The sequence below is a fragment of the Gastrolobium bilobum genome, unplaced genomic scaffold (assembly GCF_033153095.1).
Source record: "Gastrolobium bilobum isolate Gb01-03AN ecotype WA unplaced genomic scaffold, APGP_CSIRO_Gbil_v1 utg350019, whole genome shotgun sequence".
NCBI lineage: Eukaryota > Viridiplantae > Streptophyta > Magnoliopsida > Fabales > Fabaceae > Gastrolobium > Gastrolobium bilobum.
Window position 1 is genome coordinate 1 of NW_026898489.1, and position 18,515 is coordinate 18,515.

The 18,515-nt window shown below is 38.0% G+C and overlaps 1 protein-coding gene across 2 annotated transcripts; it reads right to left on the reverse strand.

The window, feature by feature from the left end:
• Positions 1 to 5,881: 5,881 nt before the first annotated feature.
• On the reverse strand, positions 5,882 to 17,552 carry LOC133316746 (uncharacterized). 2 transcript variants are annotated; one of them, XM_061518524.1, is made up of 5 exons: positions 17,308 to 17,552; positions 16,949 to 17,189; positions 15,708 to 16,544; positions 14,294 to 15,460; positions 5,882 to 8,914 (listed from the first exon to the last, which is right to left on the reverse strand). In XM_061518524.1, exons 2-5 carry the CDS (start codon positions 17,112 to 17,114, stop codon positions 6,084 to 6,086), a joined length of 5,001 nt encoding a protein of 1,666 aa, XP_061374508.1. In that variant the 5' UTR covers positions 17,115 to 17,189; positions 17,308 to 17,552; the 3' UTR covers positions 5,882 to 6,083. The 2 variants fall into 2 exon arrangements, with proteins under 2 accessions (XP_061374508.1, XP_061374507.1); XM_061518523.1 differs by having other exon boundaries at positions 14,294 to 15,463.
• Between the last annotated feature and the right edge of the window lie 963 nt (positions 17,553 to 18,515).

Below are 18,515 nucleotides of genomic sequence, written 5' to 3' on the forward strand. Positions count from 1 at the left end.
AATGCCCTTTTTTAATTTAGTAATGATTTGCACAGTTATAGCCTCACTTATTTTAAAGAACACATCAGCTGGGTTTGCTGTGACACCCTTTTTCTTGCATAACTGGGATATGAAGATGGGAAATCGTAGCTTGCCTTTCCTACCCCCAGCACAAGCTTCAATTCCTGAAAAAACTAATTTGGCAGCATCTACTGGTTTCCCAACCAATAAACACCACAACAAAACAGCTCTATCCTTAGTCACTAAATTTACATGAGTAGTGGGAAGCAATCTGGCTCTAATGAAATGGTACCAAGTTTGAGCTTTTTCATTTAAAAAATGTTTGTACAAAGTATAGTTCTTGTCCCTGATTTCCCATTCAGCCCCAGGGACAGCTATGACCTCTAATATCTCAGCCATGAAAGCAGGATCATGCTTCTTGACATACTTGGCAAAATCATCTTTAGAGGCCTTAGGTAGGGAAAAGAATTCCCTAATAGCCTTGGGATCATAGGAAACTTTAATGCCTCTAACACTAACCTCAGTTTGACCTTCATTCAAGACTTCTGCATAAAACTCCCGCACCACATTGACATTAGCAGCATCCTTAAGATGTAGGTAGATTTGTTCCCAATGTTGGGTTTGCACTACCTCATGCACATATTCGGGATAAGAGGCATTTTCCTCAAATCCCTTGTCAGGGGTGGGGTCCCTAGCAAGCATAGTTTTCTCAAACCTTTCTATTGCTTGTTCACACATGAAAGATGAGAGGGAAAAACTCTCAAGGTCAGGTGTGTGTGGTGTAAGCCTTGGACTGTGAGGTCTTCCACTACGCAAGATATGTTTTATAACCATGATGCCAAGTAAAAAAAAATTAAACACAGCAAATTGAAACTAAAAAAAAATTAAAATAGCAATAATATAAACAAGTTGATACTCAGGTCACTCCCCCAAACTGAAGTTGGATTTGCTTCCAGAAATCAGCGAACAGAATTCACTAACACCTGAAACAGAAGAAATGAGAGTATCAGTAATCAGCTATTTTATTTTCAAATTTTTTTTTTTTTTAACATTAATAAGAACAGATAAAAAAATCAACAACTCAGAATAGTAAAGAAAGAGGAAAAATAATTCAAACATAACAAAACATGCTAATTTTAGAGTCTTAAGCTAGACTTTTTGTCACTGTTTTTACAAAGTAGACTGGTCACAAAGAGGGATTGAAATAACAGCTCTCTCTATGGACTCTCCAAAATAATGTTTTAATCTTTGCCCATTAACAGTGAATTACCATCTTTCTCACTCAAGATGTCTACAGCTCCAAGAAGATGTACCTTAGTGATCTTAAATGGACCAGACCATCTAGATTTCAATTTCCCAGGGAAGAATTTTAATCTTGAATTAAAAAGCAATACTTGTTCCCCCACTGCAAATTTCCTATCTAAATTTTGCTTATCATGCCATGTCTTCATTTGTTCTTTATATGACTTGGCATTTTCATAAGCATTTAACCTAAACTCATCCATTTCATTGAGTTGAAGAAGCCTCTTTTCTCCTGATGCATTGGCATCAACATTTAGTGGTGTGGTAGCCCAATATGCCTTATACTCAAGTTCTAAGGGTAGATGGCAATTTTTACCAAAAATTAGCTTGTAAGGAGAGCAGCCTAAAGGTGTCCTATAAGCTGTCCTATAAGCCCACAAAGAGTCATCTAATTTAAGGGACCAGTCCTTCCTTGAAGGGATTCACAACCTTCTCTAAAATCCTCTTAATTTCCCTATTAGTGACTTCCACCTGCCCACTTGTTTGTGGGTGGTAAGCAGTAGAAATTTTATGTTTTACTCCATATTTAGCCAAAAGAGCTTCAAATTGTCTACTAGCAAAGTGCTTACCTCCATCACTTATAATGGCTCTTGGAGTTCCAAATCGGGTGAAAATATTCTTTTTCAAGAATTTAATTACCACCTTGGAATCATTTGTGGGTAAGGCAGCGGCCTCCACCCATTTGGAAACGTAGTCTACAACAACCAATATATATTGGTTTCCAAAAGAGGGTGGAAAGGGGCCCATAAAATCTATGTCCCATACATCAAATAGTTCAATCTCCAGAATAGGTTTCAAAGGCATTTCATGTCTTCCAGAAATGTTGCCAAGTCTTTGGCACCTATCACACTTATGAACATAAGAATTTGCATCCTTGAACACAGTTGGCCAATAAAGACCTGACTGCAGCACCTTTGCTGCTATCCTCATGCCACCAAAGTGACCCCCATATGGTGAGTCATGGCATTGCCTAAGGATGTCCTCTTTTTCTTCCTCTAAAATACATCTCCTAATGATCTGGTCAACACACTTTTTAAACATATAAGGCCCATCCCACAAATAAAACTTGCTCTCATGTACCAACTTTTTCCTTTGTTGGTAACTCAGCTCCTTAGGCAGTTCCCCACTAACTAGATAATTAGTTATGTCAGCATACCATGGGGTTGTGTTAGTGGCAACTAAAAATAGTTGCTCATCAGGGAAGGTTTCTCTAATTGCTTGCTCCACTGCCTTTTCATCTTGATGCCCTTCATTAAGCCTAGACAAATGATCAGCCACTTGATTTTCAGTTCCCTTCCTATCCTTAATCTCCATATCAAACTCTTGAAGGAGAAGAACCCATCTAATCAACCTAGGCTTAGAATCTTTCTTTTCCACCAAATATTTTATGGCAGAATGGTCAGTATACACAGTGACATTGGTGCCTACCAAATAGGATCTAAATTTATCAAAGGCAAACACCACAGCCAACAGTTCCTTTTCAGTCACTGTGTAATTTAATTGAGCTCCATTTAAGGTTCGGCTGGCATAGTAAATAGAGTGGAAAACTCTATTTTTTCTTTGTCCTAAAACAGCCCCCACTGCCCAATCACTTGCATCACACATCAACTCAAAGGGCATTGACCAGTCAGGGGCTATTATGATGGGAGCAGAAATTAATTTCTGTTTTAGCTCCTCAAAGGCTTTATGACAAGCCTCATCAAAATGGAATGGGGTGTTAATTTCCAGCAAATGACTAAGAGGCTTAGAGGTTTTGGAAAAATCTTTTATAAACCTCCTATAAAAACCAGCATGCCCAAGGAAAGACCTTATCCCCTTTATGTTAACAGGGGCGGCAGCTTCTCAATTTGATCTATCTTAGCTTTATCAACCTCTAACCCAGCCTTGGATATCCTATGTCCTAATACAATGCCTTCTTTCACCATAAAATGGCATTTCTCCCAATTTAGGACTAGATTGATCTCCTCACATCTCTCAAGGACTTTTCCCAAATTTCCGAGACACTCATCATAAAAGTCCCCAAAGACACTGAAGTCATCCATGAAGACTTCCACAAACTGTTCTATCATGTCAGTAAAGATGGCCATCATGCACCTTTGAAAGGTGGCTGGTGCATTGCACAACCCAAAGGGCATTCTCCTAAAGGCAAAGATGTCATAGGGACAAGTAAAAGTGGTCTTTGGCTGGTCCTCAGGGGCTAAGGCTATTTGATTGTACCCTGAATAGCCATCTAAAAAACAGTAATATTCCTTACCCGCCAATCTATCTAACATCTGATCAATAAAAGGCAAAGGAAAATGATCCTTCCTAGTGGCTTTGTTGAGTTTTCTGTAGTCCATACAGATCCTCCAACCAGTAACAGTCCTAGTGGGTATTAGTTCTTTTTTTTCATTTTCCACAACAGTGATCCCACCCTTTTTGGGGACACACTGTACTGCTAGTTACTGTTAGAAACGGGATATATGACCCCAGCATCCAACCACTTAATAATTTCCTCTTTTACTACCTCTTTCATGATTGGGTTAAGCCTTCTTTGCTGCTCTCTAGAGCTGCTGGTTAGGTCAGTAAAAAGGATTTTATGTGTGCAATACGAAGGGTTAATTCCTTTTATGTCTGCCAAAAACCAACCTATAGCCCTCTTAATTTTTTTTAAAACAGTCAGCAACTGTTCTTCTTCTGGCACAGTGAGCAGGTTGGACACTATAACAGGCAAGGTGTCTTGTTCTCCTAAGTAAGCATACCTAATGTGATTAGGCAGAGGCTTGAGCTCTAACACAGGGGGCTCTTCAATTGAGGGTTTGGGAATTTTTAACCCTCTCTTGGCCAATTCTAAGGACTCAAAATTTTTATTTTTCCAAACCACATCAGTTCTGGAATTTAGCCACTTAACTACTTCCTCAGAATCAGTTTGACTGATTTGAAGACCCTCAAAACCAGAAATTTGTAAAGAGTCCAATGCAGACTCATGCAAAAATTTATCTTTGACTACACAGTCAATGATATCTAGCCTAGAACACTCCGCTATGTCTCTTGGGTTTTTCATGGCTTGCAAAATATTAAATTTTACTTGCTCACCATTCACATTCATAGCCAACTCACCCTCCTTAACATCTATCACAGCCCCACCAGTGGCTAAGAAAGCCCTTCCTAAAATTATAGGCACCTCTCTGTCTTCCTCAAAGTCTAAGATTATAAAATCAGCTGGTAGAATAAATTTATCTACCTTCACCAAGACATTCTCTACTTTCCCTTCCGGATAAACTAAGGACCTATCAGCCAACTGTAAAGTGACAGGGGTGGGATTAGGCTCTCCTACTTTCAACTTTTTGTACACACTCAAGGGCATCAAGTTGATACTAGCACCTAAATCACACAATGCTCTGCCTATGTAATGGTCTCTATGGTGCATGGGATTGTAAAGCTTCCTGGGTCTCCCAATTTAGGAGGTATCTTACTAAGCAGATATTGACTGCTCTCTTGTGTAAGAGCAACAATCTCAAACTCTTCTAGCTTCCTTTTTCTTGAAAGAATTTCTTTCATGAATTTCACATAAGTGGGCATTTGTTCTAATGCATCCACAAATGGAATGTTGACATGCAACTGTTTTAGGAGGTCTAAAAATTTCCTAAACTGAGTGTCTTGCTTCTGTTTTTGTAACCTTTGAGGAAAGGGTGGTGGAGGTCTTTTTGAGGCAGCAGGTGTCTCACTATTTGTCTTAGGGGCCAAACCCTTTGGAGTGGATTTTTCCATGGAATTATTTCCTAAAGGCTCATCTATAGGGGGCTGATTGTCTGGTTAAACCAGAATGAGCAAGGGGTCACTATGCGCAGCCCCTTGGGGGCTGTCATGAACAACAGAATTCTGAACAGGTTCAGAATTTGCATCTTTTTCTTTCTGCATGTTCTCATCTTCTCTTCTTTTTTTTAATGTTGAAGGTCTAACCACAATTCATGGACTTATCAACTACCTGAGAAAAAACAAGCATCATCCGAAACTGAAAAAGAAATGCATAGACATCTCTTCAGGTTAATCAATTTTGACAAGCCAATTGTAGAAAGCAAGATTCCCTTCCCCAAGCACCTCCCTCGAGCATAATCATACACTTTGATAAGACACAGGTTTGCGTCTCTCAATGCTTGAACCATCAAGCTCATACAAATTTGATTGAATTACGCCGATTTTATTGAATTTTTTAATGAAGTTTAAACGATTCTTTACGCAACCGGGTAGGTCACCAGTTTTCAAATCGATGACCTGGCCTATGCAAATTGACAAGCATATTAACTCAACCTGTCGGAGAAAAATGGTATACCTAAGCAAAACACTCCGGTATATGAAAATCTGCTGCTCCGTCTCACAAAACCGAAATATAAAGCAAAACTATCAGTTGTTTTTCTACATTTATTTGAATCCAAACTAAAAGAGAAAAGAAAGTAAAACCAAAAGTCGAGTTATCCATTATAAGAGCCCATCTGACCCCTTTTCTACTGAATTAGTACCTCCAAAGAGAGTCGTAAAAACTTGTAAAAATTATACCAAAAGTGATGGCGCTAAGGAATCCAAAATGGCAATTGCCCCTCTTGACTTTTTCTGATATTATTTCTGTATTTTCATCAAAAACAATAAATACAAAGCTACTGCAATATTAAAAGCGCCTAATACTTAACCAAAAAGACAGGCCTACGAACTAGTCAAATGGCTCTATCACTATATTTAGAAATTAACAAAAACTATAATACAAGGGGGCGGCAAAAAGGTATGTTTGCCGCTGAGCACATCTACTACCTGCCTAAATCCCCTTTTCCACCCCAAGATTCATCCTCTCTCATTATACTCCCATTCTGACTGCCACACTGATCAGAATTTGAATAATGCATTTTGATGGCTGCCACAGGATCTGAGACTCCACTCCGTGATCCTCCAACAACAATACCTGGTCTCCCAACACCATTCATTCCCACCATTCCCTGTAAACTTGAGATAGCTTCAAAATTTCTTCTCTGTATCTCAGAGAACATATCTTGTCGATGCTTTACATCTACCATAAATGGCTGCACTTTCAGACCATCCCTATTTCTAAACATCTGATAATCAATCACACCATTGCTGCCATTGACTTCTCTAGTTGTAAAAGCAGATACTCCATTCAGGTGCTGTTCATTATTTTTGGCCAATGCCTGCAATGAATGTTGCTCTAATTTGGCAGAAGATGTAGGATAATTACTGAATGCTGCAGGATATTTGGCAAGGAAGAGGGCAGAATCAGGTAGTGATGAGAAACTAGTCGGTATTCTGTTCCCATCCCGATAACCATAACTCAAAGGAACATTTTCAAGGCCCCTATAATCATTATGATCAAACTTCAAAATAGCTGATTTTTTGTCAGCATTATAATGGCCAGCAAATTTCATATTAGAAGAGTTGCGGCTTAACTTCAGATGATGGGTACCATTTTCTTCATTTCTCTTGGCAGTTAAATTAGGCTTCTGGGTGGACGAAGGATTGGATAATATCTTCCCAAACAGTTTCACATCACCATTTCTGGAAGTTTTTTCTGAATCTGACGAACACCGCAACTGTGTTTTGTAATTACCATCAGCTTGTTCAATCTTTTGTGACAGAATAGGGAACACAGTTGCTGAATTGCTGCAGCTCATATCTCCATTCACTTCTTTCTTAACAGGCACTTGGAAAGGATAGCACTGAAGGATTCTAGCAGCCTCAACATGGTCCAATAAATTCCCATGCTTAAGAAGCTGATAGCCTCCATCGCTGATGGAATTATGACTATTCTTATCTCTACTTCCCGGAAAATCACAAGTAGAAGACACTCGATCTAGGATAGTTTTTTTCACACATTGAACAGAAGCACCGGCAGTATTTTGCAACATTGAATTTGCAGTTGCATGAGGATCATCTACAGAGGATCCTAAGAAATAAGACTTATGGGACAGTTGCAGCTGATTTTTAGCACCAAAACTCAATCTTGAATCATGGACTGAGTTTTTCAATTCAACTCCAACATCTGTATCAGCTTCATGTTTATCATCTCTACCATCAACGCATGGAGTTGACCCCTCCAATTTGTTTCCAGAACCACCAGTAAAAACCTCAGCAACAGGATTAGAGTGGCACGGTTCAATTAATTCTGAAGCAGACAACAATTCTGTAACGGCACCTCCCACTTCATTTGGTTTATCTTTTCCAGCTTGTAAGTTATCTGACATAATTATAGCTCCCTGGTCCCCAACAAAACCAGACTTATCAGAACTGTACAACACAACCCCGCTATCATCAGAGCCCAGTTTAGACTCGCACTTAATTACACATGCATCGGAAACCATATTTACAACTTCACGATCTACTTCTTCCCCATATATCTCCTTTGATTCATTTAAGTCAGCTGACAAGTTCCTGGCTTCCACAGGATTGGATTCATCACAGTATGTGTTCATGCCAGGCGAAGGGAGTTCCTCATCTGTTTTAGTGCCTGACTTATCAGTGCCAATGACTGAACCTATCTCCACAATGCATGCATCCTCTGTGTCACTCCTGCCACCACTTGTATCATTATTCACTGGTGATCCAACATTTTCAGGTCTAGGGTGCATGAGGTCCAAGCCAAGGCATTTCCGAGCCTTACTGAAAAAAGCTTTGCACTGATCTTGGGACCTTGTTCCTACACTTTGTGCAATCATCGCAAAATCCTTTCCAAATGATGATACAGCCTGAAGAAAGGTTGCCTTCTCCTCGTCTGTCCAATTAGAAGGATCCATTTCACCACAGCCCTCATCAGAACAAGTTTCATCATCAATATTTTGAGTAACATCAGGCGTCATAGGTTGTTTGCATAGAGGCCTCAACTTCAAACGCTTCCTGTTCGTGTTATGAAATGAACTTGTTCTGCACGAACTCATAGCCTTAGATGAAAGAGAACCACATATACCAGCCAATACATCAGCTGCGACAGTCTCCCTTTCCTCTTGAAGAATGTCAAAACCACTTGATCTCTTCGTGATGCTATCCTCATCCCTTGATGTTTTCAAACAACCATATCCCCTTAAAAGTGAACTTCCTGAATGCATGTTTTGGTTACCCGCAATGCCATCTGCCATCACTGAAGCTGCACTCAAAATCTCAAGAGAAGCAGCATTCACTTGATAATTCCATTTTTTACCTGATGCCATCAAGTCAGTTTTGGCAGTAAACAACTTCCCTAGCTTAACACCACCATCTTGCACCTTAATTTTCTCAAAACAATCGGACTTGTGGTTTTTGTAGTAGAATTCAACACAATCAGCAGTTGTTTTGTGGTCAAGGAAAGAAGCAATTCTCCGAAAATCCTTTCCAAAGGCTGCAAATTTCTCCATGAAAATATCTCTCTCTTCTGAAGTCCATGGGTTGATCATAGCCCTTTCTCTCTCAATAGCCAAAGGATCTTCAACCAGCCCATTGCTAGATATAAACTTTGAAATCATTTTCTCCTTCTGATCCAAAATTAGTGCTGGCATCTTCAAGCAGTTTCTGTGAACTTTATCTTGGGATTCTGAAAGCAGTTGCCTTGTATAATTAATCATCTCAGATGTTGGAACCAAGCTTAGTTGATTTCCTTCTGCAAGTATAGACAGAAGGAAAGTATAGTTATCATAAGAACAAAATGTTAAAATAAATGTCATGAGTAAATGTAAAAACAAGTAGTCAATGGTAGAATGCAACACAGAACGGCCACATCCACAAGCACTGTAGCAGTATAACACGTCAAAGAGTGACTCTGCAACAAAAACAGCACCAGCTACAATGAAAAAAGTCTGACAAAATTATATAGCAGACTGATAAACTATATTATGAACATTAAACAAAGTTTCAAGACTCAAAGCTCAATCAATTAGAGAAAAGCTAAATACCGATAACAAGTCCAACAAGCATAACCAAAAACAGAAGTATCAGGGGAGCTGTGCGGAAAGCAGATGATGAAGCAAAGCTAAACAGAAAACAGTGCAAAACAGAGATTGAGCAGTGCGAAGTACACAACCAAATCAGAGGAGCTACATGCAAAACAGATGTTGATGATGATGTTCTTAACAGAAACTAGTGCAAACAGAGGCCGGAGTTGTATGAAACAATGGAAGAAGCTTTTATGCAAGGAAGAAGCACAGGTTCGTTAGCGCAAAAATGGGGATGCATCCACGCAATAGAATTGTTGAGTGCAGAACAGAGATAGGTGGATGATCAGTCATGGGTATAAAATGATCAGAATAGAACTCGGATTTGAAAATAGGATAAGGTAGTTTTAAATATAACAAAAAAAGTTTTGGTTTTTAATCAAAATCAAATATATTTGAAATCTATTTAAATACAAATATATAATAAATAGAAAAAAGATAAGAACATGATAATTGAATTGCATACAAAGTAGATTTAAATATGATAAAATAAATTGTTATTCAACCTCAAATAGATTATAAATAGATAACATAGGAAGAATAGAACTAGGATTTAAAAATTGGATAAAAAGTTGATGGATATGGTTTTTAAGTCAAAATATTATTCTATAAATTTCAGTTATCAGACATTTAGAAAATTGCAGTTTAAATTTTAAATGTATAATAAACAAATAAGATAACTAAAGCTTTTTAAGTAAAACTATTTCGGTCGTCATTTTACTATAACTAGAAGAGAGCCCACATTTTACTATAACTAGAAGAGAGCGATTGGGGGAAGACCATAAACAACAATCGAGGTTTTATACTTGGAATTCAAAACAAAGGTCAATGAAATGCAAAACCAGCCCAACAAAACCAGCCCAACGGCATCTCAGAAACCAGACGTGCATAAACCAGCTTGACAGTGTTCCAGAAGCCTGCCATTGTTGTTTCATGACCCACTTGGCGCTTACAGAAACCAGCTCAATGTCATGCAAGATGAAATATTGCTGAATCGCTATTTCCGGCACGACACACACGATTATGCCAAAACAAGGGTCGATGATGTGCATAAACCAGCATTGCATATACAACCTTCACAGTGCTGCAGAAACCAACTCCACGGTGTGGCAGATGGCAGTTGTCATTGTTTCAAGACCTGCTAGATGCTTACAAAATCCAGCTGGATGGTGTACAAGATAATATGTTGCTGAATCGTGATTTCAAGCCATACTTATTAATCTCGAATAGCGGCTGACCCTCCAAACTGCTATAGCGCTATAGTGGTTAGCGCTACAACGCTACTATGCAAAGTGTATCTAAGTGATACACTAAATTGTACTCCACAAATATAAAACTTAAAATAAGAAAATGTGGCATAAAAAACAAATATGAAGGATCTTAAACTCAAACATAAATGATTTCGAACATTAAAATTCAAATCATAAGCAAATTGAAGGAATTAAAGTATCAAATAATGTAATACAACAAAATAAAGTGGCAAAATTAGTCAAAATTCAAAGTGTCACTTAAGTGAAATGTCAAAATCAAAGAACTTAAGGAACTAATCATAATTAAACATGAACATTTTAACTTGTATCTAAGTTGTAAATCTCTTCCTTCTACGACGATAACACTTTTGCAGAAACTACTGTAGCGGCGCAATAGCGCCGCGATTCAGCCGCAATAGCGGCCGCTACATCCGCTACACTATGCTTGACCGTTGCGGCGCAGTTTGTGGCGGCCGGCCGCTGCACCGCAATGCAACTACGCTATAGCGTGCTAAAGCGGGCCTATTCACAAGTATGTTTCAAGCACCACGCGCACGACTCTGCTGATTCAAGTGATGGTTCCAGTCACTCCAATTCCCTCTTTTGGTTCGTGTAGCTGGGAGCTTGAACCTTATTGTTGCACGCGATTAAAATCATGGATCGCACATTTTATATAACCATGCCTCTAAAGATACTCTAATTTAGAAATCTCCATAGGTAGTAAAAAGTACTTTAACAACTTGAAATATCGTTCACCATCGCTTAAATAAAGCCCAGATAATAAAGAAGACTATCATGTCGTGCCCTACCTGGCCCTGCTCTAACATTGCAAGAAGATCATGCTCCAACATTGGCTTGTACAATCTCAAGGGGCTGTGCATTTTATTTACTCATGTCTTAAAAAGGAAAAAGTTTATTAATGGAAAGAAATTGTGATATTAACAAGTAAGCAATCCTCCATAATCACAGCCAAAAAGCATAAAACGAAAATATAAATAAAACACCAGATCCAATCCCCTCTCATCTACCAAATAAACTGCCAGAAAGAATCCCTGTAGTCAACAAAAAGGCGTCATAAAAACTTTTTTATCACATAGCAACTCAAGAAACTGATCGTTGACTCTACAAGATTCTAAAATAAAAACTGAAATATATGAAAAGCATTCTGGAAGCTTCTGTTCTCTGACATGAAAAGCAACATACATTCATGTTAACAAACTCCTTTGTCTACATCTACACTAATAATTATTGAGCCATCATTTATACATAAATAAATGACATAAAACACTAAAATCAATGCCTAATAGACAAAAACCACAGCATAATAGTGCAGAGATCCAGTTTTCAAAATTTGCAAGCGATAATCACTCAACATGGCAGACATGAAACTTAGTAAACTAACACAAATCTATTTGATTGTAACTATACAAAAGTCCTAAATTTTTGAGTTGAACTCACCAGGGGATAAGTGTACCAAGCAAGCAGCATGCACAAACACACACAGATGATCTGGAAACAAGCTACCAAAATCATCATCATAAAAATGACGACAAGAAGCAAGCCTTACCCTATAAGTGTTGTCAGCTACATGGATCAAATGATAACCATGGCCTCTATTAAAAGCCAAATTCTCATGAAAAAAATTCTATATTATTCCCAAATCAAACTGATACGATCCTAGTCGGCAAACATACACAGCTACTGCCACGTTAGAGGAGTTTCCCAAATTTCCCCGTAACAGAATGGAGAGCGTGGAGGTGACTTGAAGTTAGTTATATACAGAGGGAAGGAAGCATGGTTGGGTATCTGGAATCTTAGTAGTGACTGGGCCCTTTTGGGATTGGGAGAGAGTGAGACCTCTAGAATTGTCTCACATTATCTTTTATTTCTTTGTGCTTTGTTATTTTGATTTCCAGTACATTGTAATTGTCTTGATTTCCCTGTAATTATCTCAGTGAGGCTGTCTTGTTATTGTCTTTTGCTCAATATATGAAAAAGCTGAAGTTATCCAGGCCAATGATCTCTGATTCTGTTCTTATTTTCGTGATCTGAGTAGAGGTTTGTAACATAACAAATTGGTATCACAGCTCCGATCTGGGAGTTGTGATATCCGTTTAAAAGATGATTCCACTGTTTGATGGGGTGGAAGCCTATGGATGGCAGATCCAGATGGAGCAATATTTCAACATGAAAGGAACACTCGAAACTAAAAAAATTTCAAAAGCTGCGAAAGGACTGAAGGTATATGATCGCATCTGGTACCTATTCTGGAGAGGGTCAAATCTGAAGGCGAGTTGGTGTGATTTCTCCAAGGCGATGCTAAAAGAATTTCAACCGAAATACGACCCAAATTTATAACTTTGTGATGAAGGCGAAGAGAGGGGACATTTGAATTCAAAAGCAGATATGGAAGGAAACTTGGTGAAAGAAAAGGAGACACCAAAACTAGAGAAGTAGAAAATCATGAATAGAAAAAGATATGCTTGGAAGAAGATGATACAGAATCGGAAATGCATAAAAAATCAGTGTTGGAGAAGCACGAGAAAGTAGATGAAGAGCTTGCGAACAAGGTTTTGGATGTGCAGCTGCCGGAAACAACACACCCACCGGCGGTGGTTGTCAACCTTCCACCATTGCCTGAACCACCAGACTCGAATCTTCAAGGAAAGGAGACGACTACAAAAGAGGAAGGGGAGCTATTAGCGAAGGTGGTGCGTTTGGAGGAGGTGGAGCACCCACTGCCATTACCTAAACCACCTGACTTAAAGCTTCTTGTGAGGATGGACATGTCTTTGGGTGGCAACCAATGGAAGAAGATGATGACAACAAATTATTGGATATAAAAAATTTGTGTGCATGTATGTGCGTAACAGAATGGAGAGTGTAAAATGTCAATTTTTCCTAAATTTAAATGTGTAACAGAAAAATTTTAAGGGTTTTTTAGTCTATCTGCGTCTTTCTTTAGAAGATGATGACAACCAATGGAAGTGACAGAAAGAGACACAGATAGACTAAAATACCCTTAAAAATTTTCTATTACACATTTAAATTTAGGAAAAATTGACATTTTGCCTTATGACAACAATATGGCCGCGATTTGCAATCGCAATGGCCGCTGTTGCATTCCAATGTGGCACGAAGCGGTTTCTTGCGGTGAGGCACCGCAACGCCCATACAGCGCGGCTCGCGGCGCTATTGCGGCGCAATTAACTACTATGATACAAAAGGAAGGCATCATGGTTGGGAATCTGAAATCTTAGTGGTAGGCCCTTTTGGGATCGGGAGAGTGAGACCTCTAGAATTGTCTCACATTATCTTTTATTTCTTTGTGCTTTGTTATTTTGATTTCCAGTTCATTGTAATTGTCTTGATTTCCCTATAATTGTCTCAGTGAGACTGTCTTGTAATTGTCTTTTGCTCAAAATATGAAAAAGCTGAAGTTATTCAGGCCAATGATCTCTGTTTCTATTCTTATTTTCGTGATCTCAGTAGAGGTTTGTAACACAAACCAACAACGGAAAAATAACCTATTCTTTGTTATTCCTCCCCTTTTCAAAAAACAAAGCATCTCTTGCCATATGAAATCAAAGTAATGCACAGTCTCCTAGCTGAACTAATTATGTAAAGAAAACAACCACCACCACCAAAGCCTTTTACCACTTGGTGGAGTTCGCTACATGAATCAAATAATGCTATTGTGTTATGTGCATTACAACAACATATTTATCTAAAGAAAGACGCAGTAAAATGAAAGTCACATGTTTAGCAGAAAAACTTTAGATATAATCATATTCATACCTGAGAAGGGAAAACGAGAACGAATGGAGGATCGATTCTTTTGACGAACACAACTGATAGTTCGCAAACCTATTTCAAGTTTTTTGTGAGATTTTGGGCGGCATTTCCTTATAGATAGTAAGCGCATATCTTCTTTCCACAGGTAATGCAAGGCTTTAAACTTAAGTGTTATAACTCTCTCCTTAAATCTTGCAAACAGCTTTTTCTTTGCAAATTTTTCCACAATGAATGCACTATCATGTGAGCATGAGCTGCAGCTAGCTCCAATATTAGCCATCTTATCACATTCTTTTGGCAATAACTTAGTAAATACCTCAGATGCACTCTTTGCATATTCTTTATTGGCAGAAATAATTTTAGCACATAAAATATCCTCAGTGCTAGAACAAAAGCTTGCGCCAGAGTTACCACCCACGCCATCTTTTACCTCCATAGATGTATTACCATCACCACAAGCAGATACAGTAGCAACTTGTCTATACGCACAGGGAAGTAAGCATTTCATGGCAGTAGACTGAATTCCATCCAAGGCTCCAGAGCAAGTATTATATCTCCCCACATCACATGAAGAAACTGCATTAATCAAGGGCAGAGGCTCTACAAATTTAGACGTTGCCGTTCCAGGACTGTCAATATCATCTTCCTTGCCATTATCATGTATATCATGCAAGTTAGTAGAATGAAGCATCTCCACATTAGGGTCATCAGAAGAAACAATTTGCAATGACTCTGGACGAGCAACCTTGACAGAGCCTCCAACATGTTCATCACAAGATTTTTCATTGAAGTATACCAGCAGGGACCCAACTGCTGCTGAGTACGGAAATCTATCCCCAGATTCAGATTTTAGTGACTTCAGTTCATTTTCAAGTAAATCAATTTCAGTTTCAGTCACCTCCAATACCTTTGAAATGTCAGCTTTCCATGCCAGCAACTTATTCATTGCAGGGGATATCACTAGACTATAATCCACAGAGCTCAAATCATCAGACTGTAGCAACTCAAAAAGTGAAGAACCCAGACTTGTCAACGAGTCAATATCCACCTTCTCTAAATTGAAAGGAAACCTCTGCATATGATTTTGAGACACAGGACGAGGTGAACCACTCAAATTACTAGCATCATTGTCCACATTTGAAGCTTTTCCAAATAATTTATCATCCACACCTGCTACAAGGTTAAACTCAGGTTTTGGCAAACAAGTAAATATAATAGAAAAGCAAAAAACTTGTGTATATATTATACATTCAGAAACCTGAATGAATTTGACACACCAGATAGCAGAGTACTATTCACTACAATTCTATAAGATTTAAAATAAACACCCTGATGAGTTATGTTACTTCACTATACACTTCTACAAGTTAAGTTACCTTATTATTGTACAACCTTAACAGAGAGTCGAATAACATACCTTGCAAGGAACTGCAGGCAACAGAAGATGGAGTTGCAGGAGATGCAGAATCTGAAAATCCTGTATCTTTCGGGCTTTTATCTACTAAGATGGGACTGGGGAAATTGTTGATAGTAGAGAAGACAGCGCCATCTTTGTTTGCACTTACATCAGGCCCCTCGACTTTCTTTTTCTCATACTTTGCAAGTCCCTCACCCCAATTTAGCCTAGGCTTCTTCCCCAATTTAGCCAGAGGAGCAGAAGAAGTCTCATACGCAGAAGCTTCCCCAGAATTTGACTCAACAGCAGTTGCATTTTTGTCCTTCAACTCAACCTTCCCTTCACAGGAATCTGCCCCTCTGGCGCTCCTACTTGAGTGGCTAAAGCCTGAGCCTAGAGAAGACAAGCTTCCAGAACGGTTCCATTTAAGTGGCTTCCATGCAATCGAACCCAAACTCTCCCTGTCAGATCTCTGGCCCGTACCCAAACCATTGGCACCACCCATCTTTTCATGCTGGTCTTTCAAGTGATGCTGCTCCCAAGAGTTCACAAAGTCGGAATGCGGATGAGAAGAATATGTGAGTATGTCATCAACTGATCTCTGGTCATTATTCGCATCCAGTTGCCTCCTGGACAAATTCAGAGAGCTGTTAGCAGTTTCCGATGAATGTCCTCTCCAATCTCTCTGGCTAAAGGATCCTCTGTTTTCCCTATTGTTCCTGCCATACTTTCCATCCCCTCGAGAAACTGAAGGCCGACAATTATTTTCCTCCAGCATCTTATCACAGGACCGAGAAAGCCCATGCCCATTACCGGAATCTTCTGGAAACAGGTGCCAACCACCCAGCTTGCCATGACCTTGAGAAAATATTTAAACCAAAAGGGGGAAATAGAAAAGAGAAAATCAACACAAGCAAAGTATATATTCTCATGAAGAAAAAGAAAAAAAAAAAAAAATGAGCACATAAGAAAGTTCGCCCATTTAAAGTAACATTCCAATAACATCTGCAGACCCGTGCCTTCAAAAATCACCAAAAACAAATAAAAGATTAAAAAATTCACAATCAATCAGATAAGAAAAACCACAAAAGTATAACCAACCAAATCATTAACCATTCAAAACCCTAATTTCTTCCAAAATTAAATAATAAAACAATAACACCAAACAGAAACTCTAGCCCCTCATAATGCATCAAGACGTTCACGAAGCACAACTTATAAACAAAAAATAAAAGACCAAAACGATTAAAAAAGAAACTCACCAGATGAGCGCCGATTTTCGGCTGATCCCCACCGATTCAACTCGCGGGAGCCGTGATGAGCTGGAGTGTCTCTCCATCTGGCCACAGACCCTAGAGACTCAGACCTCTCGTGCTTCCTCTCCTTGAAGAAGTCCTTTCGATCCCACGGTATTGGTTCCGACGGCATGAAAAATCAACCCAAATAGCATGCGGCACCCACGGGAAACCGTATGCACCAGCACAAACAGCAAAGCAAACAAACCTAAATTGAAAACAACACCAAATTACACAAAACCGTACCAAATCTAGGGTTTCCAAAATCAGAAAATAATCGACAATCAGCTATCAACAACGCTGATTGACCTAGGAACCGCACGAACCTACGGCTTTCGGAAACAACAAAAACTTCTGATTTCACGAAAGCAAAAGAGAGCGGCTTCAATGGCGAAGATTCAGATCGAAGAAGGAAGCAATAAATAGTGCGGAGACAACAGATTCTGGATTGAAGCTCCAAAGCAAAGGGTGTGTTGAGAGCTTTATCTGTCTAGGGTATACACTATGGTTATCTTCTTTGGCCTTGTCTCTGAGGAAAATTTCTCGGACTTTCTCTCAGTTTCTCGGGAAAATCATGGCATCTGGGAGAAAGCGGAAGAGGGGAAGAGAGATGAGGAACAAAGAGAACCTTGAGAGAGGGAAGAGGGGGACTGTAGCGGATCTCAACTATATAAACTCTAATCCCAAGCTCATTTTGGAATCCGATAATAAAATACTTTTTTTATTCTATTTCTTTCCTTTTTTTCTCGAAAGAAATTGGCACAATCAGATTGCCACCATTTTTTGATTATATATCCAAATCTTTATTCTTTCTCCTACTTTATACTCTCATTCATTCACACAAATTATATTTAATTAAAAAATTATATTTAATTAATTTGATTAACTAATATTCAATACGGTATATTATTTTAATATATTATTTCTTTAAATAACTAAAAATAATAAATAATAAAATTGATATCAATAATAAAAAGTTCAAAATTGTTTTTTTATGTTCTTTTCTAATTTATCGAATTTATTGAAAATGGTGACACTTTAGAAAATCATTTTTCATTTTATTTTCTATTTAAGAAAAAAATATTAATTAAATGATTATGATAAACGAATCAAATTGGCATTAAGTTGGAAATTTTCAATAAATTAATCATAAATTTATTTTCAATAAAGATAATTTGACGATTTTAAATTTATAAGGATTCCAAAAGATTATGTCAAAAAATATAAATATTACATATGATGTTAAATACCATTTTTCCTGTTATCCGAAAAAAAAAGTACCATTTTTCTCAAATTAAGAAAAAAATTTGTGAAATAATTATTAAATTTCTCTTATCAATAATAAATTTAATATTTTTAAATTTGAAAGAGTTTTAAGAGAGAATCAAATTATTTATATTATTAATTATTTCTTGACATAATTCATTTGATATAAATTTCTAATTATTTTTTCAAATTTAGAAAGAAAATAAAAAAATTATCAAATCATCATTTTTGGTAATAAATTTAATATTCCTATATATGCGACGATTTC